The sequence below is a fragment of the Diachasma alloeum genome, unplaced genomic scaffold (assembly GCF_001412515.2).
Source record: "Diachasma alloeum isolate Michigan unplaced genomic scaffold, Dall2.0 Dall_scaffold_00198, whole genome shotgun sequence".
Lineage (NCBI taxonomy): Eukaryota > Metazoa > Arthropoda > Insecta > Hymenoptera > Braconidae > Diachasma > Diachasma alloeum.
In genome coordinates, this window is record NW_021680363.1 from 1,300,386 (window position 1) to 1,326,389 (window position 26,004).

Below are 26,004 nucleotides of genomic sequence, written 5' to 3' on the forward strand. Positions count from 1 at the left end.
AAAAATTACTTCTTCCTTCATAATGTGATTCACAATTTCCGAGAAACAGAGAATTCTACGTAAAAACAATTGGTGGCCCTGAAAAGGGCCGATTTATTTTACTTTAAGTTGAAACAACTTAAGCTCTCTCTCCACGAATACGACGAGCCAGCTGGATGTCCTTGGGCATGATGGTCACTCTCTTGGCGTGGATGGCGCAGAGGTTGGTGTCTTCGAAGAGACCAACGAGGTAAGCCTCGCTGGCTTCTTGAAGAGCCATTACAGCTGAACTCTGGAACCTCAAGTCAGTCTTGAAGTCCTGGGCGATCTCACGAACAAGTCGTTGGAATGGAAGTTTACGGATGAGGAGCTCAGTGCTCTTCTGGTAACGACGGATCTCACGAAGAGCTACGGTTCCTGGCCTGTAGCGATGGGGTTTCTTGACTCCTCCAGTTGCTGGCGCACTCTTGCGAGCGGCTTTGGTGGCCAACTGTTTCCGTGGAGCCTTTCCTCCAGTAGATTTACGGGCAGTCTGCTTGGTACGAGCCATTGTACTAAATAATCACAATGAGACTTAACTCAAGGCGATCGTCGGAAGTTGTGTAATTTGCCGGGCGATGGTTCCGTATTTATAACACCACGGTCGCTCCCATTGGTGGCGACAGGAGCGGTGGAGGAAAGCAGTCGTCGCTGTGTGATTGGTTCATTTCGCGGTAGTGGGGAGTCGCCGTGGTGGCGATGTATAAAGGCCCGTGTTGTCGATTTTCAAACATCACTTGAACGTTTTGTACTTCAGTTTTAACGTATTCTATCGTTAAGAGCCAATATGAGCGGTCGCGGAAAGGGAGGAAAGGGATTGGGAAAAGGAGGAGCCAAGCGTCATCGTAAAGTTCTTCGTGACAACATCCAGGGGATCACCAAACCAGCAATCCGTCGTCTCGCTCGTCGAGGTGGAGTGAAACGTATCTCTGGTTTAATTTACGAAGAGACTCGTGGTGTTCTCAAGGTCTTCCTTGAGAACGTCATTCGTGATGCTGTTACCTATACAGAACACGCCAAGAGGAAGACTGTTACGGCTATGGACGTTGTCTATGCTCTGAAACGTCAAGGCCGTACTCTTTACGGTTTTGGAGGTTAAGCTCAATACAAGGAAAAATTACAATCGGCCCTTTTCAGGGCCACCAAATATTTTAACGTTGAATTACTGCGATTTCCTGCACTGAAAAAAACATTTTACCAGATATTCATTTATTTGATTTGAAGGATTTATTTTTTCAAGTTGTTAAATTATATTAATTATATTGATATATTAATAATGATTAATATTGTAATGTATTGATATCAATATTAATATTATATTATCAATAATAATTAATATTAATATATTAAACGCTCATCAGCAAAAAAGAACAATGCTCAAATTTTTCTTGTCAACGTTTCAATTTCCGATGAAGATCCTCTTCAGAACAACAACCTAATCTTCATTTACTTCCTGTAAAATAAGATCTCAATTGAAATTTCAATACTCACTCAATTTGTTTTGCAGGAAATGAATAAAAATTAGATTGTTTTCTGAACAGGATCTCCATTGGAGATCGAAACTTCGACACGAAAAATTGTTCTTTGATATTTTTTGCTGATGACCGCCAGGTCAATTAATATAATTTTACAATTATTATCATAGAGTCGAAGAATATCAGTAGCGAAGTGGTAAACCGGTATAAGTCGATTTTGACTATTGGCCAGTTTTCAATAAATATCTTGAAATCTAAAGGAAATAGCGAAATTGTTGTAATTTCCTTTTTTGTAGCTCTCAATTCGCTCTACAAAAAAGGTTATGACGAAAGTTTTGCTATTTCCCTTAGATTTTGAAATATTGATTGAAATCTGGACAATAGTTAAAACCGACTTATACCGGTTTACCACTTCACTACTGATATAATCACTGGTATTTTTTTAAAGTCGTATTTTTCCAATCGAGTCATTCTCAAGTCAGCCTAATTAGCTTTTAATTATGACGATCATGTTGCTCTAGAGAATGACTATGTTGCACATGACCTTGTGACCTGAGTTGCAAATAAACTCCACCAATTATTACTCATTTTTCCTAAATTTTTCATTTTCTATAGGGAAGAATTTCGATTAATTTATTACCGTTTGTAATTAGTGAGGGAGTTTCCTAAGGATGGCCATTGTTTTTATTTTAAAAATATCGATTGTCGAAGAATATACTTTGCAATATCATAAAAATATTTGACTTGTTCTTTCAAGTAGCGTGTGACATGGTCATCAAGAATATCGGCAATTGACAAATGAGAATTTTCTCCGTTTAAATAATTGGTGGCCCTGAAAAGGGCCGATTTTGTTTAAATGACGGTGATATGAATTTAAGAGCTGCTCTTCTCGGTCTTCTTGGGAAGGAGAACAGCCTGGATGTTGGGGAGGACACCACCCTGAGCGATGGTGACTCCAGAGAGTAGTTTGTTCAATTCCTCGTCATTACGGATGGCCAACTGAAGATGTCTAGGGATGATCCTGGTCTTCTTGTTGTCACGAGCGGCGTTACCTGCCAACTCGAGAACCTCAGCAGCCAAGTACTCCATAACTGCAGCCAGGTAAACTGGAGCTCCAGCACCAACACGTTCTGCGTAGTTTCCTTTACGCAGGAGACGATGAATACGACCCACTGGGAACTGAAGACCAGCCCTGGTAGAGCGAGTCTTGGACTTTCCCTTTACTTTTCCACCTTTGCCACGGCCAGACATGTTGTAGAAAATTAATTAAACGTTGAGCCACTGGGAAATCAATGGAGAATGAGTTGAGCTCCCGAAAATCGCCTCTTTATAGCTTCGTACGCTCACGCCACCTAGCCAATGGGAACAGTGCAGCGGAATGGACGCGCGCACGGCTCCTCCGATTGGCTCGGCGTCGTGTGCGCCGATGCTGCTAAGTCAGCGACGATTCTAACGCCACTCACATTTTTACGGTACTCTCCAGTCTGTAACAATTGTACTCCAAGCATCATGCCGCCCAAAGCCAGTGGTAAAGCCGTGAAGAAGGCTGGAAAGGCCCAGAAGAACATCACCAAGACCGACAAGAAGAAGAAGCGCAAGAGGAAGGAGAGCTACGCTATCTACATCTACAAAGTCTTGAAGCAAGTTCACCCTGATACCGGAGTTTCCAGCAAGGCCATGAGCATCATGAATTCATTCGTCAACGACATCTTCGAAAGAATTGCCGCTGAAGCCTCGAGATTGGCTCACTACAACAAACGTTCCACCATCACATCTCGGGAGATTCAGACGGCTGTTCGTCTCCTCCTCCCCGGAGAGTTGGCTAAACACGCTGTCTCTGAAGGTACCAAAGCTGTCACTAAATACACAAGTTCCAAGTAAATTGGGACAACACAAAAACAATCGGCCCTTTTCAGGGCCACCAAATTTTTATAACGTGGTGCTTACATTTCCAAAAGTGATAAATCGCTCTTGTATTCGCATATCATTTCCTTCTATCATGTATACATCATTGTTTATCTCATTTTATTTCATTAAATAACATTTCTTTTCAAGTAATTGTGTCAAATTTTCAACTTAGTTGAATGTTTTCATCATATTTCTTATTATCCCTTCGATAAAATGTTGATAGAAAAATTTTATTTATACACACCTCACCATCCTTAGAATTCTCATTTTCAAAAAATAGTAAATTTTTGGAAATTTTCAAATAACTTAAAATAGCGATTATTGCGATTGCTTTCATCTTCCAACTCAGTCAGAAGGACATCCAAACAAATTTTTTAAGTCATCATTCACTCCATTCGAACTTTTTTCTTTTAGTTATCGTGGGACAAGCTTCCATTCGAAAGCAATAACTATCAGTCAATTTCACTTTTGTTGTTTCGGAATGATGAATATTATAAGAATGACGGAATTCTTGTTTTGTGTATCAAAAAGTAATTTTATTTTATTCCATAGTTATCCTGAGGTTTATATAACACATTTTGGTTTTTCGAGAGTCACGCAGGTACAAAATATAGTTAATACCAAACATCAAACCATAAATATATAATGAAGACGATAACTATGCGGGTTTTAAAGTAAAGCCGTACGCATTAATCAGTCTAAACGCCTGAGAAAAAAATTGTCGTGTTACATAACTAACTCCATTCTTCGCTTTTTATTCTGAGAATGGTCAAAACTATGAAACCAAGTCTCTCAAACCCCAACCAACCTGCACATTTTGCTGAAATTATGATTTAAAACCCCTAAACAAAGAATACGAATAATAAACAGAACTTTGTCGTGACAAAAATAAAATGCAAACCTTCGAAAATAACAAGCAAATGTTGAACACTTCGCCCCGAAAAATCCTCCTCATCCAGATGAGAACTGACATGATGAAGAGTTGAATTCAGTAGCGAAGTGGTGAAACGGTCCAAGTCAATTTTGATTATTGGCCAGTTTTCAATGAATATCTTGGAATCTAAGGGAGATAGCCAAATTTTTATAATGAACTTTTTTGTAGAGCCAATCGAGAGCTACAATAAATGTCATTACGATAATGTCGCTATCTGCCTTAGATTCGGAAATATTCCTCAAAAACTCAAGTGGAAGATGAGTCGACTTGAACGATTTTACCACATCGCTACTGAATTGAAATGTCCTCGTGGTTTTAGTCATCCTCATCCTCCCTATCATCATCAAAGCTGTCTGCGTTCTCATCGGAACTGCCCTCATCGCTCTCACTGGGTTCCTCCAGATACTCGTCTCCCTCAGGGCATTCATCGTTCAGAGGTTTGACAGAATAATTGTTGTCACCGTAAATGGAACGATGACGACATTGGTCCCAATCAACGCGCAGTAGTGGTGACAGATCTTTAACACCGTCCAACAACCCACACTTGTAATCCGTGCTTAATTCCAGGGAAACAGAGTTAGCCCTCTTCTTCAGGGCTTCACTGGCGATAGTAAAGACAGCTGGTGTCACTGAAGTAAAAGCCACATCCAAGTGGCTCAGGTTGGGTGCTTGCTCGATCAATCTCCCAACTGTGTGGTCCCTCAAGTTGCGACACTCCTGGCAGCTCAAGGACTCCAGTGATGGCATTGCGCCCACGGAGGTGAGGGTCACACGTGTCACTGATACATTCAGCTCTTTGAGATGCTCAAGCATCGACACCAGACGGACTGAACTATCTGTTATAGCTCGTGCCTCTGCAAATTAAATTTAAACAAGTGGACAATGTACTACACTGAGAGAGAAACAAAGTTCTCAAACAAGTCTTACTTGTGCCAGGAAAATGGTTTTTTGAAAATTAACAAAAAAGGATTTTTTCTGGCAAATATGGAGAGTGCGCCGGAATGAAAAATTCTTGTCGCAAAAATTTATTTAGTCAATTTCTGGACGGGAGTCAGTTTCTGGACAATTTCAACTTGCATTGTACTGATTATTTCACCTTTCCATAATATTACTCGTGTATAATCATGTGATCAATTATTTTTTCTATTGATGGAGATTTAATAAATAAAAAAAATATGGCCCAGTCGTCCAGAAATTAGGCGTTTCGCCGCATTCAACTATTCAAATTAGGAAATACTATTACTATTACTATTGCCTAATTTAATTATTATTTAGATTAAATTAGGAAATTTAGATCATATTTAAAAATTAATTTAAATTTGAGTTTTGTTTTGTTCTTTTCACTTCAAAATTTCGAGAAAAAAAATTAAAAAGAAGACGACATTAAATCTAAGCGATTGCGAAGCTTTCATTGGACAGTATAAGTTAAGCCTGAAGGAAACATCGAAAAGAAGACAATTATCAATTTAACATTACCACTGATGTCCAACTCTTCAAGTGCAGGATTGTTCCTGATGATGTTCATGAGGATGTCGTCAGTAATTCCTGATTGTGGAATTTTTAGGACCTTCAGGTTCGTGAGAAACTGGAATTTCCTGGTCAAATAGCGATAAGTGCTGCTCATGGTAAAATCCAATTCAGTCAGATTTTCCATGTTCTCAATCCCCAGGATTTCTTGGCCATATAGGACATATCCACTCAGAGAGAGGCTTCTAAGATTTGTAAACTTGCGAAAGTCCTGGTGATTGATAAATTAAATAAGTTATATCAGGATTGATTGATTAAAATTTACCATGACTAGCGAAATTTAGTATCATTATGTCCTGTTTATGATCATTTTCATTGCACAAAGCAATGCGACCGGTGAGAATCATAAGTCCTAAATTAAAAAAAAAACTTTTCGGTTTTTCGAGAAAAAGAAATAAAAAATACTATTTCCGCACGATTTTTCCTCAGGAATAGAATTTTGGAGGTCATACACGTATGAAAAAATCGTATAGAAAATTTCTATACGGATTGCGTATAAAAATTCTATAGAATTTCCGTATATGATATTCGGATATTTCTATACGAATTATTCCTATACATAAATTCTTGTTTTCATACGAAAGATGTCTAAACGCTCCTGAGTTTTTGAGGAATATTTCCGAATCTAAGGAAGATAGCGAAATTCCTATAATTACATTTATTGTAGCACTCAATCTGCTGCACAAAAAATGCTATAAAAAAAGTTTTGCTGTCTTCCTTAGATTCCGAGATATTGATTGAAAACTGGTCAGTAGTCAAAATTGACTTATCTCCTTTTACCACTTCAGTACTGAATAGTCTCCTGCCACTGAAAAGTGGAGAATCGAATTTTTAAAAATAAATGAGAATAATGAAAATGAAGGTGAAACTCACAAAACTGAAAGGACGATTGTAGGAACTGCTGCAGAAGAAATTCATGTGCTCCATGGATTTGGGTAGTCGTTGGAGGAAACGAAACTCCAGGAGCCTGGTGTGATCAAGGGTCAGGCTCTTCAACTTCCTGAGACCCTTGAACATACTGGTCAAGGCATTCTCACCCTCGATTTCCCAGTTGATCTCCAAATCCAGTGATTCCATTTGCTTGCAGTGTTTGAGAATTAAATTGCGAACAACTGGAGAGACAACCTTGCACTCGAATTTCTTGAGGTATTCTCCGCATCTGGTGAGATACTTTTCGACGTCCTCGTCGGTGTGATCAACCCACTTCAGAGAAAGTTCCTCGACATCAGACCAACTGACTTTTGCCACTTTCTGCCAGCGTTTGCAGACTGGCAAGAAAAATGAGATTAATAATGCGAGTGTCATGAGATGAGAGTAATAATGCTCACGGCCTAGTGTCGGAATGTACTATTAACATGGGAAAAAGTAATTCGTCTGTCCAAAATAATTTGTTTACTTCAAGAATTTTGGGAAATATGTTGTTCTAAAAACTACTACAATTTTTTGAGACACTTCAACTGACAAAGCCAATTCTTTTTTATTTTTCCGGTTAGCCAGTCAATTCTAATTTTTAAAAAACGACGCGTGGCGGGCGGTTTCCCTCATAGGGTGACCAATCTAGGGTTAACAAACTGACAAAAACACTGACGATTACCTTCTTCAAGTTCCAAACGCTGTTTCGTCTCGAGAAGTGAAAATATCTTAATGAGACAGTGATCATCCAACTCCTGAATCGATACCAACGACCCAGATACTGGAGTCAAAGTCAAAATGTGCTCATCAAATTTGATCTGGTGATTACCAGCCGCCTCACAAGCCCTTGAAAACAGATGACACGTGCCAATAACCATTTATTCCCACCCGAAAAAATTAAACTCACCTCGCAGCGTCTTCAGGATTCTTAAAAAGAATGTGAGCGAAATTGTCCAGGGCTTTTTCATTCCTCACCATTCTTTGTCTCTTGAATGGGGATGAAGCAACGTAGGCGGAGGCATCCGACCACAAGTATCGACATTGGACAGGGCCATAAACTGAGAACAACTTCTCCAGTTTGGTTTTATCGTCATTGTCCTGGCCTTGAGGACTGTTGGGATTATCGGTCTTCATGGGGATCCCCTGCACGATGACTTTTACAGGTGCCATTGTGTCGTCATTCAATATTTATTAATCTGTTCAACAGAATAACTGCTGCAGATGAACAGATTTTACATGATTAATTGTAAGGATAGTTAATTAATCTAAAGCAATATCTGCCAAGGTCTTTTGATTTGTTAATTAATAAAGTAATTAACAATCAATTTAATGGTGATTATTAATATTAATTATTTTTCAACAGACTGCTATTTTCATGCGACTTTACTATCGACGAGTGTATAAAAATTATCACACCACTCCCATATTTTTTCTTTATTAGTTAAATAATTGTGAATTAATTATTTAAAAACACATTATCATAATAATTGCTCCAAATAAACAGATTTGACAGCAATAACGATTAATAATTAATCTAAATCGAAATCTGTCAATATCTCTTGATTATTAATTAATACATTAATTAATCATGAATTAATAATTAATCTGCAGGTGATCATCCTTCACCATTCTAGGGGAGGATGGAGTAAAATGGACACTTTCGACTTTTTTTCAATTGTTTATAACTCAGAAACAAATTTATCAATTGAGCTCAGTTTAGGCTCATCACAAAGGGAAAGAATTGTTCTTTGTATTGGAAAAAAAAATTATTAAATTTCATATACATTTCAACCCCTTATTAACATTTGAAAAAAAGTCAAAAGTGTCCGTTTTACCCCAACCTCCCCTACATATTCTTCAGCACAAAAGCATGAAAATAGCCATACCTCTCCCCAATGTTTGCTTTATTGTTTAAATAATGATGTATTCGTTGTTTAAAAACACTTTCAGTTTGTTTAGAACGCCAACGGTCACGGCACGCACATTGTTTTGCCGGGAGACATTTGTTATCATGATTATTATATTTTGCGACATCTGACGATAATTTTCGTAAACAATTTTTTACATAACATAGGGGGGGGATGAACGCCCCCCCCCCAAACATACACATCACATGAGGTACGATATTACGAGACGTAACCTCACATGTGACCCTTATTTTTAGATTTTCGAGATGTATTTTTTTCAATTTATGTAATGAAGGGGATCATTCGTGAATTATTGATGTCATAATGTCGAGGGGGCGACCGTGTGGTCAGTGAAGTGTCAAAAATTTCTGACTGATTTTGTGGTATCCAGTCCCAGGCACCGGCATCGTTTCTGTCCACCTGGTGAGTCCATCCCCTTATTTACGATTTCCGTCAGTCTATTCACCATTTTTAGGGCTCAGAAGTGATTTACGATCACAGCTAACGAGATTTTCGTGGATTTTCTAAACGACAACTGGAGAATAATTTGTAATTCACAGTTGAACATTTTTCTAACCTCAAATTTCGATAAATTTTTCAATTGCAGAGAATGAATATCACAAAAGGATTGAATCTCATCTTTCATCGTGCTGGGGCTGTTAAAGAGAAACTATTCTCGAGAAAATATTTGTTCTACACGAATGTGGGGATATCGGTGTCCCTGTCAGCTACTGGGGATATTTTAGAGCAACATTACGAAATATTAAAGGTAAAGAATATAGAAATGTCGAGAATGAGCAATATCTTTGCGACAAATGATGCGATTGAGGTGAATCAGGTGTCATTTTCAAGCTTGAGAGAACACCTTTGAGATGAAAAAAAAATGTGGAATTTCACTCAGCCAATCCTGAGTTATTGAGAAAAAATGTCCTTTGGCATTTTCTTCTAAATCTAATCATTTTCAATATAATTTGACAATTGACGAATGGAGAATTTCAGTTTTAATGAAAAAATCTAAAAAACCGTATCATCAATTGGCTATTATCTAGGTATCGAGTGATTTTAGGAAAAAATGTCATAAAGTCTTATTTTCAGGCCACCAAATTCTCCACAAAAAATGTCTTCTCACATTTTCTCCTAGACCCACTCATTCTTGAAATAATTAAGCAGCTTTGAAGGGCAGTATATAATTCCACTACTGACATCTAAAATTTTGTCAATTTTTGAACGTCAATAGCTGAAGTCTTTCACTTGTTCTAATTGCCATTAACAAAACTCCAGTTTCAATGGAAAAAATGAAAAAATCAACTTATCAATTATCTATTACTAGGTATCAAAGCACCTATGGGTAAAATGTCATAAACCTTTTTCTAATAAAGAAACAAATTCAATTTTTAATGAAAAAGTCTAAACACCACTTTACAAATTGGCTACTATCTGTGTATCGAGCGACTCTACGAAAAAATGTCATAAAGTCTCATTTTTAGGCCACCAAATTCTCCACAAAAAATGTCTTCTCACATTTTCTCCTAGACCCACTCATTCTTGAAATAACTAAACAGCTTTGAAGGGCAGAATATAAATAATTTCACTACTGACCTCTCAAATTTTGTCAATTGTTAAACGCTGATTGTCATAAGGAGAGCCTGAATCGTTTGATTTTAATCTTCAGGGAGAATGGAACGCCTGGAGTCCCCTTCGAACCCAGCACATGGCGATATCCGGCATGACAGTGGGAATAATCTGCCACCACTGGTACAACTACCTCGACGCCAGGATGCCAGGCAAAACAATAGGCATTGTAATGAAGAAACTGGTCTTGGACCAGTTGATATGTTCACCCCTGTACATCGGTGTGTTCTTCGTCACCCTGGGTATCCTAGAAAACACAAGCTGGCCGGATTTGAAAGCTGAGATGCGAGAAAAATTTCACAAATTGTACTTAGCAGAGTGGATTATCTGGCCACCAGCCCAGATATTCAACTTCTACTTTTTACCAACTCGATATCGAGTTCTTTACGACAATACAATTTCCCTGGGGTACGATGTTTACACGAGCCAGGTGAAACATGGGAAGAAGGACAAGACGAAGGATTGACCGAAATTATTCATTCATTATTGTAAATGAATTGAGTTGAACGAGAGAGTTTGGATTTTTGGTAAAGTGCAGATCCTGCTGGCGGGAATAGATGAGTTTACCTTTTTTTTATAAATAAATTGTAAATACATATCACCAATAAATACAAATGAGGAAATTATTATAAATTGACTGATGTCGTAGTGTCATTTTCATGCGGCCTTACAATTGAAAAAAATATTCTAAAAATATCTAAAAATTGAAGTCATGAGACTAAGAGGTTTCAACATTTCAAATTAGTTGTCAAGTAGTAAAACAGAATGAGGGAGCTAAACTTCAAGATAATTTTTTGATAAATATCACTAAACCTCATGGTGATGCTCTCAAAATCGAATTCTATTTTAGAGTTGATAATTAAAAATAGCTTAAGTTCCTTTAGCATTCAGTTAACAGCCCTCATCCCTCGATATTCACAACCCGAGAATAAATAACAAAAAGTCTTGTGCGAAAATTAGAATTACAATTAAAACCCGAACTTGAAGTACAGTTGAATCATCTCCTTGCAATTCACTGCTAACACAATTAATCAATTATTGTTATCTTTTTTGTGGCCCCAATGTCCTAAATCATCCCATCGTGAATTCCAATGGGAACTAACACAGCAAGGAACAGCAAAGAATTCCTCATCACTAGTTTCCAATCGTTTGGCACTGCATAGGGTGCAAGAATGACTGTCAACCTGTGGATCTGAAACAAAAAAATTGAATAAATGTCTGATCATTAACATTTCACCAAAAGATTCCACTAAAAACGCTCTTTGAAAAAGTTCAGAATTTTGTCCATTTTTTTTTATCATTCTATCATAATTTTTGGAAATTTCTACATGATGTACCGCTCAATTGACAATTTTGGATTACGAAAGGTGAAAAAAATCCAGATAACATTCGAAAGATACTACACCCGGGCCTTAAAGGAGAAAGGTATTCTCTCCATTGATGAAGGAAGAGTGTTCTTACCTCGTGACTAGCGCATATGAAGATGAACGAAGAAACCAGTAGATTGAGAACTGGAAACCTCGGTAGTAGCACGAGTACCCCGTGGGAATCGGCTGCCAGCCACACGTGACCCTGGCCCACTAGTGTCTCTAGGCTTATTCTGCCAAGTCCAGCTAGTAGAACTGAGTATTTTCCTCGCAGTGCCAGAGAGGAATTCCTCAGGATTATGTAGCCAACGATCTTCATGGAAAACACCAAAATTTTATTCTCAAGATTTTTATAATGTTTAGTCATCGGAAATGAAGACGAAACTAGCGGAATATTCTCCAGTATAATCCAATTTAGGAAATTTTTGAGGGTCAAACAAGCATGTCGACACCTTGATAACATACAACCACACAGAGAACTCAGAACTTACGCTTGTCTGTTATTAAGCTGTCGATGTGAGCACATTTTTTAGATTCATTTCCCTCTTAGCTGAGTTTTCGAGGAATATCTCCGAATCTAAGGGAGATACTGAAATTTTTGTAATAACCTTTTTTGTAGAGCGATTTGATAGCTACAAAAAAGGTGATAACAACAATTTTGCTATCTGCCTTAGATTCGGAGATATTCACTGAATACGAATACAAAAGTCGAATAGACTTCATTGAAGTTGAATAATTTAATAGTTTTCTTTATTAAACGATGAACGCTACGTCGAAGTAGAAAGTATTCAACCATTTCTCAACTCACCGGTATGAAGACAATATAAGAATGAATCTCCTCGCACTCGGCAACAGACACACAGAGTATCGTAAGAGTTGTATAAGCAGCAAGAGAGACAATGGCGACTAGTGGAGCCAGAGCACTTCCTGGAATGTGGTCCATCCTCTGGAGGGCCAGGAGAGCAGCACCGAAGGCAACTCCGAAGGCCACACTGTACCTGTCCACTCTCCACCGAGACCACCACTCCCTGATGTCGTCGTCAGTGGTGACGAAGAGTGCCTTCCAGGGTCGAGTCACGAAGACCTTCTCGAAGAAGACCTCTGACGTGTAGAGGACAGTGATCACTGAGACCAATCCTATGAGCTTCAGCGCCAGATAGAGCAGGGCACGAGGTCCATGCTCAGTGAGACTTCCTGAGTAGACTCTTGGTGGTAACCAGGCGAGAAAATAAACCACCCAGAACCAGAAGGAGACGAGGGGCACGAAGTGGTAGAATTGATATGGTCGGTTCATGCAGAAGCACAGGAAAACTGCGAGGGCGTTCAGTCTGAAGAGCACCTGTAACCAAATTTCGTTCGTCATGGGATGATAATTCTTGGGTTGGAGTTATGGAATTAAACACGTAGTTGTTTAATTTAATTAGCTAGATTTCAGTGATTTGTGGAGGGACAACTGTCTTTTCCTTCGATGATTTTGAGAAAAATAGAATTTGCGGATAAATACTCTTGGAATTTTTTTTGGACAACGTGAGACTACAGAAAATCATTATTTTTATTATTATTTTGCTGTTTTTCGCTAAAATCACATTGTCAATATAATTGAATAATTAACGAAGAAAGAATTTTTGTTCAATCAGAAAATCTAAAAACCATCTCATCAATTGGCTATTATCTGGGTATTGAGTGACTTTAGGAAAAAATGTCATAAAATCATTTTTCAAGGGCACAATATTCTCTAGAAAAAACGTTTTTTGGCATTTTGTCCTAGACACACTCATTCTCGAAATAATTAACCAGTTATGAGGGGCATCAAAATCTAATTTAGTTACTGACTCCTCAAATTTCATCAATTGTGGATCAATAAGTGGATAAATACCCTCGTGAGACGAACTAATGAGACATCTCCAGTCTGCCAGAAGTAGCAGAAGTGTCCATACCCAGATAAAAAAAGATAAGCTGAATTTATCAGCCTCAGGTGCATGTAAATAGGTAAAACATTGCTGGCACCAGTGACGTGGTATATCAGGACAACAGCCTGCATGAGCCCTCGCCACTCGTCCGTCTGCTCGCGGTTGAGAGCCCTGGGGCCCCTCTCACAGTCCTCAGTGAAGAATAATCCCAAAGCGAGGATGTACCCCAGTGGCAACCAGAAGCTGAATTCACTGTAGTATTTGTTCTCCTTCATGAAGAAATTTGTTCTGAAATTTTCAGTATTTCGAGGATTGTCTAATTCTAAATAACTTCTTTAGTGTCTGAATAATGTTTAATTCACATCGACTGAGGAAATTAGTGGGGATATACCTGTCACACAGATAAAAATATCCGAGGATGCACGAGAAAATAGCCAGGGATGTGATCAAACTGTAGAAATCGTTGGCTTGAGGTTCTTCTTTGGGACCTTCCGGCTCATTATTGTCGTCAGCTGCTTCCACCTCTGCTGTTACCACTCGGGAATACAGTACCTCAGTTCTGTGGAATATTTTACGGAATAGCCAGTAGCTTCCGCCGGTCACAACACTATTGACAAATGAATTGATTGATCATAAACTTTGAAAATAAATGGATTATGACATTTTTTAAATTTATTATTCTGTTATTATTTGGGGAATGATCCCTTGAACAATTCAAAAGATACTACACCAGGGCCTTATAATTGATAAATTGACATACCAAACAGCCATAGCAGCAAGGGTGACCAACTGAAGAGTGGTGGCAGGTTCTGGGCTGCTGCAGCAAGTGCCATCCCCAAAATTCATGTGGTCGTTGCAGTGGGTGTTGAGTAAAATCTGAATTTTGTGTCTGAGGGAGGAGGGGCTGGCTAGGAATCCATCGGGACTCTGTTCGAGGACCCCTTGGCCGATCAGTCTACTGCTCTCCCAGAGATGAGCCCCACTGTGCAGCAGAACTTCGTAGGCAGCCTTGTTGCAGAGATTGATCTGCTTGTTGTCGAGGCCAGTGAGGTGAGCTGGCAGATTCTCCTTGAGGACTGGGTCCTGCATCATCCAGAGGAACTGCGAGCCTCGCTTGACGAGGGCGTCCGCCGGCTGGACCAGGCGGACGAGGCCATTGCTGTATTCTGAGTACAGGCGAGTGTGGCTTGCGTTGTGGGAGAGAATGTCGGCTGCTGCGCAGCCTGCCACTATCATTGCTGGTGCTTCGCCTGTCTGAGTGAAGGGGAGAAGTTTATTTCATGGCTTTAATGGGATGCAGCTGAATCTCACCATCCAATTTCGAAAATCCGTGATCATTGAGACGTCCAACCTCGGCCTCCACAGAAACTGGACGTTCAATCTCAACTGGGCGTCGTGAAAATTCAAGTCAGACGTTGGGGGATAATCTGATGGATCTGATCCCTTTCCATCGACAACGAACTGCAGCACAAATGATTTGTACAACTGGCGAATTCTCTCGTCTCCAGCGAAGACAAAGTGATTCTTGTGGCCCATGAAGGCTAAATACCTCAGACATCTTCTGCTGTCCCTGTTCAAATAATTGATTCATTAAATAAAGGGAGACTTTTCAAGTTTGCTGTTAAATTCAGTTGTCAAGTGGTAAAACTGGATTTGTCAACTCAACTTCAGGGCCGAGTTTTCGATGAATATCTCGGAATCCAAGGGAGATGAAGCCATTTTCATGGAGACCTTTATTGTAGATCTCACTCTGCTCCACAAAAAAGGTTGGTACCAAAATTTCGCTATCTCTCTTGGATTCCGAGATATTATCAAAAAACGCAGCTTCAAAGAAAATAGAGTCATTGCGTTTTCTCAATTCACTACTTGATCAATTAATTCATTAATTTTTCTGTTTACGTTTGGGTGTAGTGATGCATCATGCACCCATAGGGCTGCCATTCCTTGTCCCCTTTGTATCTTCCCTCCTCCAGCAACCATTTGCAAGAATCACTACCTGAAAAAATGAAAAATCCTCGACATTAACGACTCACCCACAAATTAATCACTCAACTCAGGGATTCATAAATTAATCAATCAATCAAGAATAACTTGCATACCATAAATAAGATGAATCAACCCATGATACAAAACAAAGCAAGCAACAAGAGCTGTTGCCAATTTTTTAGCACTCGCTACCGTAATTAAACTGATAAAGTGTTCTGCAGCAGTCATGGCTGCTATTATTCACAAATTCACTCATAAATCATTGGAAATAATGTTCTTATCGAAACACATGCAACGAGTTGTTTATTGTTGACATCTTGCAGGGCTTCAGGTGAACACAGACACTCGAGATATCCCTTATTCCATAACAATTCATTATTGCAACTGCGTGCAGCTCATTCAGACTGATAATCCACGAATTGAAAAATCTTTTTTTGTTGATAAAAACAACAAAAACACGAAAATTAATTAATAATCCCCTCGCCGGGGTGTTTTGGGTGCCTGTCACGCCTTTTGCGGAGGTAACAGGAAGTATGGAAAGAAAGGGGAGGGGATAAAACATGGACATGAATGATTTGACAATTAGAATTTTTTTATTATCTCAATAACGAGTCGTTTTAGAGAAAAATGCCATAATATATTTCTTGTAGGGAATTTTTTGATCTATAAAAATTGTCCTTTGACCCATTCCCCTAAAATCCTTCACTCTTGAGATAATTACAAATTTCATTAATACAACGTACCAAATCTATCTTCTGTGCACTACTTTCTTTCTTTATTTCTATTTTTGTTTATATAGCTGTGTAACCATCAGGTTTGTGCTTAATAAAAAAAGATTTCATTAATGTTATTATTAATAATTATTACTATATTATTACATCAATTGATGAAGAGAAAATGAAAGGACCTGGAGTCAAAGAAATAAAACGAGACGTTTTCTTCCAGGGATTTTCCATTTATTAACAACATTGGAAACAGTACGAAAGCCTCCTGACTAATATTCATTGGCTAGATTTGGCAGCGAGATGACTCCGGTTTGCAGATAGACAGTGGACGAGTCTGAAACAACAGCGAAGACGACAGACGTACTGTTGCAATCCTGTTGAAGCCTGTTGAGCTCCACTGGTTGTGGAAACTGCTTGCGATAACTGTAACAATTCCAGTGATAATTAAAAACAGAAAGACTAAGCTAGAAATGTCAGACACTTACTGTTATTATTCCTCAAGAATTTCTAAAGCCATTAGTTTCACAAAATTTTTCTCGAAGGGTTTTTTTGAAAATATCTCGGAATCCAAGGGAGACAGCGAAATTTTTGTGAATACCTTTTTTGTAGAGCGGAGTGAGATCTACAATAAAGGTCCCCATGAAAATTTCGTCATCTCCTTGGATTCCGAGATATTCATCAAAAACCCGGCCCCAAATTTGAGTCGACAAATCCATTTTAACCATTTCACAACTGAATTTAATAACAACCACGAAAAATCTCCCTTTAGTCAATCTCCAAGTATAACCCCCCCTAAAACCCAAACAAACCTCGTCACAACGACATGAAACATGGGCGTCCCTGGATTGGCCTTCCTGAAATGCGCCATGTTATTGGCAAAGACCTTGTAAGAAATCCTGTGCTCGCCCCTCTTCTTCCTGACAGTCCTCTCCCCCGCGGCTTTGATGATCCTCAGTCTCTCGAAGACCTCCCCAACGTTCCCAGCATGTCTCGCCCCAACCAACGGCTGAATGTTCTCCTCGACGAGCTCCACCTCGCTGCAATCCACCTTGTCCTCCTCATCGTCAATGGTAATGGTCTTGTCCTCCCTCCACTTCTGCTTGAGCTCCGACCACGACGAGGCCGGGACCCTCACGAACGACGCCTGATACATTCCAGCCTCGTTCTCCTGCCTGGGGGGTCCCATCCTCGGTCCCCCAGCCCCCCTAAACCCCCTCTGGCCCCTGGGATCGTGCCCCCTCCCCCTGAAGAAGTTCTGCGTCTGCCACATCACACTGTTACACAAATTCAGAGAATTCTGAATGGTCGCTGCTGCCATGTTATACCCCAGCATCAACGAGTTCCTGAAGATGTTGACCTGCTGAAAAGACGACCATCGACTCGAAAATCCCCCAGTGTTCATCTGATTGACGATGAGATTCTCCTGAATCCTCTGCTGCACCCAGTTCCCAGGGTAGTACTGGCCCCTGTAGCCCTGGCTGAACCCATAGCCCCCATTCTGATAATTCGGGGGCCAATTCTGCCTCCAGCTGGGGCCAGGGTACCTGTTACCACTGAATCTGTTGTCGTAAGGCGTCAGACACCTCACAGACTTCCCTGACGATCTCAGGGCCTTGTCAGTCTCGTTGACCCTCTCCAGGTGCCCTCTGTCGCACTGGTAAATCGTCCTCTGGGGGCTCACGTTGGGGGGAATCCACTCGCTCGTAATTCTGATCCTGTTGTTGTTCGCTGTGTTTGGGAATTGATTCAGCAGGTCCATTCGAGAGGGAATTATCGGGATCTCCTGGACGTCGTCGTCTGAGAGCTCTATCACCTCGTGCTTCGGTTTTTTGGACTGGGGGGAGTCAGAGTCTGGTCTCTTGTCTGAGGAGATCTGGAGCTTTCGTTTGTTGTCGTTTCTTCGGGGGAGTTGTTTAACGTTTCTCTGGATCCTTGATGCTGTCCATTTTGGAGTCTGGTTTGAGGGGTCTGAAGGGCGCACGATCTTTATGGGGTTCACCATTGTCTCCTCGGAGACTATCTCCAGCCTCGTGGACTTGGGTTTTTTCGGGTCTTCGGGGTCCTGGGAATTTCCGTTGGGCTCTGGCGACTCGTCGGTTTCAATCGTGTTTATCATCGTTTTGAGGGTCTCCTTGACCTCGATTTCGATTTTTGAGGCGTCCTTGGGGGCCTCGGGGGACTCCTTGAGGGGCTTTTGGTCCGTCATCCACTCGCCGTTCTCCGGGACCACGATCACTTTCTTCTTTGGGTGGGAGACGTCCTCGGAACGCTCGGGCTTGTCGTAGTGGAAACGTTGGAGACGGTACCCCAGGCGCGAGAGGTGGCTGAAGACTCGGTACTCGGGGAGGGTGACGGAGGAGTGAGGGGAGTCCAGAAGGAGCTCGTAGGCCTGGTGGATCGACAGGGAGAGACCGTTGAACATCAACTCGAGACAGTTCTGGAATTTTTTTTATTGGGGGTTTTAGTTGGGGGTTACTGGGGATTGGCTGAGTGAAGTGAAACAAATTCGATCTCATTTTAGAGATATTTTTTTAGACTTTGAAGGAAGCCTTGATTTATCCAATTCAGATCGTGGGTTCAGGAGATATTCCAAATTTCAGAAAAAGCATTTTACTTTGCAATTATCAACAAAAATGCTTTAATACGAATTTTCAAAGGGAATAAGTTGGGATTGGCTGAGTGAATTTCTAAAAATTTGATTTTATTTTTAAGATATTTTTCGAGACTTTGAAATAAGCCTTGATTTACTCAATTCGAATCATTGGTTCAGGAGATATTCCAAATTTCAGAAAAAGCATTTTACTTTGAAATTATCAACAAAAATGTTTTAATTGGAATTTTCAAAGGGAATAACTTGGGATTGGCTGAGTGAATTTCCAAAAGTTTGATTTCATTTTCAAGATATTTTTTGAGACTTTGAAATAAGCCTTGATTTATCCAATTCAAATCATTGCTTCAGGAGATATTGAAAATTTTATAAAAAGCATTTTACTTCACAAATGCTGGAAGCAAAGGAGAATTGACTTTTCTCGTTCCGTTCAACTCATATTCTTGTAAATACTTGTTCTCACCAATTCTAGAAGCAACAGTGCCTCCTCAGGTATCAAATAAAGATTCCTGTTCAGTTCAATCCCATAATTAGTCCACTCGACACCAGATCTCTTGGTGACAAGGGCCCTCTTCTCATTGGGGAGCCACTCTGCCACCGCCAGCTGCGACAGTCTGTTCACCCTCTCGATTTTCAGAAGGTCCCTCATGTTCTCCAGATTCGTACTGATCTGTTTCTCCTGCAGCCAGGAGCCATTCGGCTCGAACAACTTCTCTCCACATTTTGGTAGAACCAGGGAGGATCTCGCGTACTCGTCATATGCCTGAGCGCGAATTCCACGAGTCAGCATCAACTCTTTTGCACTAAAAAATGGAGATTAATTTTTTTTAATGTCCAAAAGTCCCCCAAAATATCCCGGCGGGTGGTTACTAATTAATTTTCATGTTTTTCCTGTTTTCATCAACGAAAAACGATTTTTCAATTCGCGGATTATCAGTCTGAATGAGCTGCACGCAGTTGCAATAATGAATTGCTATGGAATAAGGGATATCTCGAGTGTTTGCGTTCACTTGAAGCCCTGCAAGATGTCAACAATAAACAACTCGTTGCATGTGTTTCGATAAGAACATTATTTCCAATGATTTATGAGTGAATTTGTGAATAATAGCAGCCATGACTGCTGCAGAACACTTTATCAGTTTAATTACGGTAGCGAGTGCTAAAAAATTGGCAACAGCTCTTGTTGCTTGCTTTGTTTTGTATCATGGGTTGATTCATCTTATTTATGGTATGCAAGTTATTCTTGATTGATTGATTAATTTATGAATCCCTGAGTTGAGTGATTAATTTGTGGGTGAGTCGTTAATGTCGAGGATTTTTCATTTTTTCAGGTAGTGATTCTTGCAAATGGTTGCTGGAGGAGGGAAGATACAAAGGGGACAAGTAATGGCATCCCTATGGGTGCATGATGCATCACTACACCCAAACGTAAACAGAAAAATTAATGAATTAATTGATCAAGTAGTGAATTGAGAAAACGCAATGAGTCTGTTTTCCTTGAAGCTGCGTTTTTTGATAATATCTCGGAATCCAAGACAGCTAGCGCAATTTTCGTAACGACCTTTTTTGTACAGCAGATGGAGATCTACAATAAAGGTCCTCATGAAAATACCGTCATCTCCCTCGGATTCAGAGATATTCATCGATAACTCCATCCAAATCCTGTTTTACTACTTCACAACTGATTTTAGTAGCAAAATAAATTCTAAAACTACTTTTTCCACTCGGCAATGCCGGCTGCATCGAACAGATAGGTTAGTTCTCTCATTACTCGACAATAACCGCCTTACCTCAAGTGGTTGCAAGGCGATTTATCCTCTTCATCACCCATAACTCGGGGATAAACGTCTCACTTGAGGACGAAACACTTTAGATTCACAAAACACTGGATTATTCAAGTGAACAGAATCAATCCACACGAGACACTTGACACTTGTCAATTTCAGTTGCTCATCCCGAGTGTCTGGAACAGCCGCTCTGTTTTACCCACTCGACAGGTGACGCCGGAATATTTTCATTCCCATCAAACGTCGTTCATAAATCGTACAATAAATATCTCTCGTGTAAACAGACAAATGAGTGACAGTAAAAATGCAGTCGATTTTCATCTCCTGATGGTCAATTTGGACGAGGGGACTCCGGTGATTGTGGTGATCAGCGCAGATGTCTGAAACCAACAACATCGGGAGGGATGAAGTTCCATTGGACAGGGAATTCACGGAGCTCAGGGACTCGGGGAGATTTAAAATCAGAGAGAAGACGTTCAGGACGCAATACCGGAGTATTTACACTGCCAGATTGAGGAGCTTGCGGGGGACCTTGAGGGAGAGGGTCAAACTGAAATGGGGTAATTGTCACCAATCATTTTTTGTTTTTTTTTTATTTGTTTCTATTGGGGCTCATGATGGGATCTGCGATTGGTGAGATTGTTGGTGGTGATGGGCTTGTCAACATTCAGAGGAGTTTTTGAGGATCGATGAAGGTTTTTTTTAAACTTATGATGACGTGGGATTAATTCAGTTGCAAAGCGGTAAACCGGGTCAAGTCGACTTAGCTCTTTGCTAAGTTTTCGAGGAATATCTCCGAATCTAAGAGAAATAGCGAAATTGTCATTATAACCTTTTTTGTAGAGCGAATTAAGAGCTGCAAAAAAGGTTATTACACAAACATAGCTATCTTCCTTAGGTTCCGANAGTTTTCGAGGAATATCTCCGAATCTAAGAGAAATAGCGAAATTGTCATTATAACCTTTTTTGTAGAGCGAATTAAGAGCTACAAAAAAGGTTATTACACAAACATAGCTATCTTCCTTAGGTTCCGAGATATTCGTTAAAAACTGACCAATAGTCTAAATCGACTTAAACTAGTTTACCGCTTCGCTACAGAATTTATCGAGTTAAGGCCCGGGTGAACTATCTTTCGAATTTTATCTGCATTCTTTTTATCTTTCNGGCGGTGGCTTCGTCATTCAGGTGAGGAGAAAAATCATTTTATACCGGCGTCTATATGTCATTGACCCTTTCTTTCGTAGGGGAGGTTGGGGTAAAATGGACACTTTTGACTTTTTTAAAAATGTTAATGACGGGTTGAAATGTTGATAAAATTCAATAATTTTTACTTCATTACAAAGAACGATTCTTTCCCTTTGTGATGAGCCTAAACTGAGCTGAATTGATGAATTTGTTTCTGAGTTACGAGTAATTAAAACAAAAGTCTAAAGTGTCCATTTTACCCCACTCTCCCCTAATCAAAAATTGTCAATTGAGTGGTACATCATGTAGAAATTCCCATACCCTCTGATAATTTCTCTTATGATTTCGTAAGATTCCACCATTACATGTGTCGAATGGAAGGACCCACTGGTGTATCCCAAACAAATTAATAATTTCACAATTGAAATATCCAGTCCCTCTCTTAATTCAACATCAGAAATATCAGAGGATTGCGTTAAAAATAGACTTTCAACTGAAGGCCCGAGTTGTAGACCCGAGTTTGTAGCTGCGATGTCAGACAAGATATGAATGTTTTTTTGGGCTCAAATGAAAGAGCGGCTCGAGAAATGGCGTGCTAGGGCCTTTAAACATGGCAAATGTCTCTAAAGATGATGTCTATTTTGAATTGAAAAGCCGAGTTGTGACAACATTGCCTAGGAGGACAATGGGGTCTAGGAGTATGTATGAAACATTGAGGTCTAGGAGTCTCCCCTGGTTCAAAACCATCTTTAGGGGCATCAGCACGCCATTTCTCGAGCCGCTCTTTCATTTGAGCCCAAAAAAACATTCATATCTTGTCTGACATCTCTGCTACAAACTCGGGCCTACAACTCGGGCTTTCAATTGAAGGCCCGAGTTGTAGACCCGAGTTTGTAGCTGCGATGTCAGACAAGATATGAATGTTTTTTTGGGCTCAAATGAAAGAGCGGCTCGAGAAATGGCGTGCTAGGGCCTTTAAACATGACAAATGTCTCTAAAGATGATGTCTGTTTTCAATTGAAAAGCAGAGTTGTGACATTATTTAGGAGGACAATGGGGTCTAGGAGTATGTATAGAACATTGGGGTCTAGGAGTCTCCCCTGGTTCAAAGCCATCTTTAGAGGTCCTAGCACGCCATTTCTCGACCCGCTCTTTCGTTTGAGCCCAAAAAAACATTCATATCTTGTCTGACATCTTTGCTACAAACTCGGGTCTTCAACTCGGGTTTTCAATTGAAGGCCCGAGTTGTAGACCCGAGTTTGTAGCAGCGATGTCAGACAAGATATGAATGTTTTTTTGGGCTCAAATGAAAGAGCGGGTCGAGAAATGGCGTGCTAGGGCCTCTAAACATGACAAATGTCTCTAAAGATGATGTCTGTTTTCAATTGAAAAGCAGAGTTGTGACATCATTGTCTAGGAGGACAATGGGGTCTAGGAGTATGTATAGAACATTGGGGTCTAGGAGTCTCCCCTGGTTCAAAACCATCTTTAGAGGTCCTAGCACGCCATTTCTCGACCCGCTCTTTCGTTTGAGCCCAAAAAAACATTCATATCTTGTCTGACATCTTTGCTACAAACTCGGGTCTTCAACTCGGGTTTTCAATTGAAGGCCCGAGTTGTAGACCCGAGTTTGTAGCAGCGATGTCAGACAAGATATGAATGTTTTTTTGGGCTCAAATGAAAGAGCGGGTCGAGAAATGGCGTGCTAGGGCCTCTAAACATGACAAATGTCTCTAAAGATGATGTCTGTTTTCAATTGAAAAGCAGAGTTGTGACATCATTGTCTAGGAGGACAATGGGGTCTAGGAGTATGTATAGAACATTGGGGTCTAGGAGTCTCCCCTGGTTCAAAACCATCTTTAGAGGTCCTAGCACGCCATTTCTCGACCCGCTCTTTCGTTTGAGCCCAAAAAAACATTCATATCTTGTCTGACATCTTTGCTACAAACTCGGGTCTTCAACTCGGGTTTTCAATTGAAGGCCCGAGTTGTAGACCCGAGTTTGTAGCAGCGATGTCAGACAAGATATGAATGTTTTTTTGGGCTCAAATGAAAGAGCGGGTCGAGAAATGGCGTGCTAGGGCCTCTAAACATGACAAATGTCTCTAAAGATGATGTCTGTTTTCAATTGAAAAGCAGAGTTGTGACATCATTGTCTAGGAGGACAATGGGGTCTAGGAGTATGTATAGAACATTGGGGTCTAGGAGTCTCCCCTGGTTCAAAACCATCTTTAGAGGTCCTAGCACGCCATTTCTCGACCCGCTCTTTCGTTTGAGCCCAAAAAAACATTCATATCTTGTCTGACATCTTTGCTACAAACTCGGGTCTTCAACTCGGGTTTTCAATTGAAGGCCCGAGTTGTAGACCCGAGTTTGTAGCAGCGATGTCAGACAAGATATGAATGTTTTTTTGGGCTCAAATGAAAGAGCGGGTCGAGAAATGGCGTGCTAGGGCCTCTAAACATGACAAATGTCTCTAAAGATGATGTCTGTTTTCAATTGAAAAGCAGAGTTGTGACATCATTGTCTAGGAGGACAATGGGGTCTAGGAGTATGTATAGAACATTGGGGTCTAGGAGTCTCCCCTGGTTCAAAACCATCTTTAGAGGTCCTAGCACGCCATTTCTCGACCCGCTCTTTCGTTTGAGCCCAAAAAAACATTCATATCTTGTCTGACATCTTTGCTACAAACTCGGGTCTTCAACTCGGGTTTTCAATTGAAGGCCCGAGTTGTAGACCCGAGTTTGTAGCAGCGATGTCAGACAAGATATGAATGTTTTTTTGGGCTCAAATGAAAGAGCGGGTCGAGAAATGGCGTGCTAGGGCCTCTAAACATGACAAATGTCTCTAAAGATGATGTCTGTTTTCAATTGAAAAGCAGAGTTGTGACATCATTGTCTAGGAGGACAATGGGGTCTAGGAGTATGTATAGAACATTGGGGTCTAGGAGTCTCCCCTGGTTCAAAACCATCTTTAGAGGTCCTAGCACGCCATTTCTCGACCCGCTCTTTCGTTTGAGCCCAAAAAAACATTCATATCTTGTCTGACATCTTTGCTACAAACTCGGGTCTTCAACTCGGGTTTTCAATTGAAGGCCCGAGTTGTAGACCCGAGTTTGTAGCAGCGATGTCAGACAAGATATGAATGTTTTTTTGGGCTCAAATGAAAGAGTGGGTCGAGAAATGACGTGCTAGAGCCTCTAAACATGACAAATGTCTCTCAAGATGATGTCTGTTTTCAATTGAATAGCAGAGTTGTGACATCATTGTCTAGGAGGATAATACGGGAGTGATTCACGCAATGGTGCGAATAGTCACGGCCTTATATTTTTCTTCCCCCAGGAAACTACAAAATCCTCCAACTGACGAACCTCTCGGACGGCCCAGAGGACGACGAGCCAGTGATCCTCATAGGGACCCTCTACAAGCACCAGGAGCTCAAGCCCTCGATCCTCAAAGAAATGAGTGAGGAACTCCAGTTGATCCCCCAGCCCTCTCGCTCCAACTACAGCTCCACCAGGGACCAGTTGTTCCTGGAGGACGAGACCCTGCGGGTGAAGCTAGTAGGCGACCACATGAGCCCCTCAGAGGTGGTGACAGGCCTCGTCTGCGCAGTTCTGGGGCGCGAGCTGGAGGACGGCTGCTTCTGGGTCCAGGACTTCTGCTTCCCAGGGATGTGTCCAAGGGTCTCAACATCCAGGTTAAGCACAGTTAGCCTGGCCAATTCATTTATTTCACGTCTANTAATTAAAACAAAAGTCTAAAGTGTCCATTTTACCCCACTCTCCCCTAATCAAAAATTGTCAATTGAGTGGTACATCATGTAGAAATTCCCATACCCTCTGATAATTTCTCTTATGATTTCGTAAGATTCCACCATTACATGTGTCGAATGGAAGGACCCACTGGTGTATCCCAAACAAATTAATAATTTCACAATTGATATATCCAGTCCCTCTCTTAATTCAACATCAGAAATATCAGAGGATTGCGTTAAAAACTCATAGACTCCCCAACAAAAACATTTTCCCCAGGATCACTCGTCCTCGAGCTAAACCTAGAACCAGCAGACAGTTTATATTTTGGCCGTGACTATTCGCACCATTGCGTGAATCACTCCCGTAC

General features: G+C 40.6%; 9 protein-coding genes across 11 annotated transcripts in view; 4 read left to right on the top strand and 5 right to left on the bottom strand.

Moving 5' to 3' along the window:
* Positions 1-104: 104 nt before the first annotated feature.
* On the bottom strand, positions 105-564 carry LOC107035444 (histone H3). Its single transcript, XM_015252834.1, has one exon. The coding sequence runs from the start codon at positions 527-529 to the stop codon at positions 119-121; it is 411 nt and encodes a 136-aa protein (XP_015108320.1). The 5' UTR covers positions 530-564; the 3' UTR covers positions 105-118.
* Positions 565-770: 206 nt separating this feature from the next.
* LOC107035447 (histone H4) lies at positions 771-1,156 on the top strand. The gene has a single exon (XM_015252838.2). The coding sequence runs from the start codon at positions 806-808 to the stop codon at positions 1,115-1,117; it is 312 nt and encodes a 103-aa protein (XP_015108324.1). The 5' UTR covers positions 771-805; the 3' UTR covers positions 1,118-1,156.
* A 1,168-nt stretch (positions 1,157-2,324) lies between these two features.
* LOC107035445 (histone H2A) lies at positions 2,325-2,771 on the bottom strand. The gene has a single exon (XM_015252835.2). The coding sequence runs from the start codon at positions 2,742-2,744 to the stop codon at positions 2,367-2,369; it is 378 nt and encodes a 125-aa protein (XP_015108321.1). The 5' UTR covers positions 2,745-2,771; the 3' UTR covers positions 2,325-2,366.
* A 205-nt stretch (positions 2,772-2,976) lies between these two features.
* On the top strand, positions 2,977-3,410 carry LOC107035446 (histone H2B). Its single transcript, XM_015252837.2, has one exon. It carries the CDS (start codon positions 3,003-3,005, stop codon positions 3,372-3,374), a length of 372 nt encoding a protein of 123 aa, XP_015108323.1. The 5' UTR covers positions 2,977-3,002; the 3' UTR covers positions 3,375-3,410.
* Positions 3,411-4,561: 1,151 nt separating this feature from the next.
* On the bottom strand, positions 4,562-8,772 carry LOC107035518 (uncharacterized F-box/LRR-repeat protein C02F5.7). Of its 3 annotated transcripts, none has more exons than XM_015252970.1 (6): positions 8,661-8,772; positions 7,682-7,970; positions 7,457-7,620; positions 6,736-7,130; positions 5,812-6,073; positions 4,562-5,189 (listed from the first exon to the last, which is right to left on the bottom strand). In XM_015252970.1, the coding sequence occupies exons 2-6, from the start codon at positions 7,942-7,944 to the stop codon at positions 4,651-4,653; spliced, it is 1,623 nt and encodes a 540-aa protein (XP_015108456.1). In that variant the 5' UTR covers positions 7,945-7,970; positions 8,661-8,772; the 3' UTR covers positions 4,562-4,650. The 3 variants fall into 3 exon arrangements, with proteins under 3 accessions (XP_015108456.1, XP_015108458.1, XP_015108457.1); XM_015252972.1 differs by having other exon boundaries at positions 7,682-7,986; XM_015252971.1 differs by having other exon boundaries at positions 7,682-7,989.
* Positions 8,773-8,877: 105 nt separating this feature from the next.
* LOC107035519 (mpv17-like protein 2) lies at positions 8,878-10,946 on the top strand. The gene is made up of 3 exons (XM_015252973.1): positions 8,878-9,104; positions 9,289-9,450; positions 10,354-10,946. Exons 2-3 carry the CDS (start codon positions 9,292-9,294, stop codon positions 10,777-10,779), a joined length of 585 nt encoding a protein of 194 aa, XP_015108459.1. The 5' UTR covers positions 8,878-9,104; positions 9,289-9,291; the 3' UTR covers positions 10,780-10,946.
* Positions 10,178-16,066, bottom strand: LOC107035517 (N-acetylneuraminate 9-O-acetyltransferase). The gene is made up of 9 exons (XM_015252969.2): positions 15,690-16,066; positions 15,490-15,586; positions 14,902-15,160; positions 14,351-14,844; positions 13,982-14,197; positions 13,557-13,878; positions 12,489-13,019; positions 11,775-11,993; positions 10,178-11,505 (listed from the first exon to the last, which is right to left on the bottom strand). Exons 1-9 carry the CDS (start codon positions 15,802-15,804, stop codon positions 11,380-11,382), a joined length of 2,379 nt encoding a protein of 792 aa, XP_015108455.1. The 5' UTR covers positions 15,805-16,066; the 3' UTR covers positions 10,178-11,379.
* Positions 16,067-16,213: 147 nt separating this feature from the next.
* Positions 16,214-21,228, bottom strand: LOC107035498. Its single transcript, XM_015252932.2, has 4 exons — positions 20,700-21,228; positions 19,373-19,712; positions 17,111-18,738; positions 16,214-16,724 (listed from the first exon to the last, which is right to left on the bottom strand). Exons 1-4 carry the CDS (start codon positions 20,738-20,740, stop codon positions 16,571-16,573), a joined length of 2,163 nt encoding a protein of 720 aa, XP_015108418.1. The 5' UTR covers positions 20,741-21,228; the 3' UTR covers positions 16,214-16,570.
* LOC107035499 (DNA polymerase delta subunit 2) overlaps positions 20,861-26,004 on the top strand; it is a 9,003-nt gene continuing 3,859 nt past the window's right edge. The window contains exons 1-2 of the mRNA XM_015252933.2: positions 20,861-21,256; positions 25,222-25,579. Coding sequence (XP_015108419.1) covers positions 21,073-21,256; positions 25,222-25,579 — 542 coding nt within the window. The 5' untranslated portion in view covers positions 20,861-21,072. The remainder of the gene's footprint in view (positions 21,257-25,221; positions 25,580-26,004) is intronic.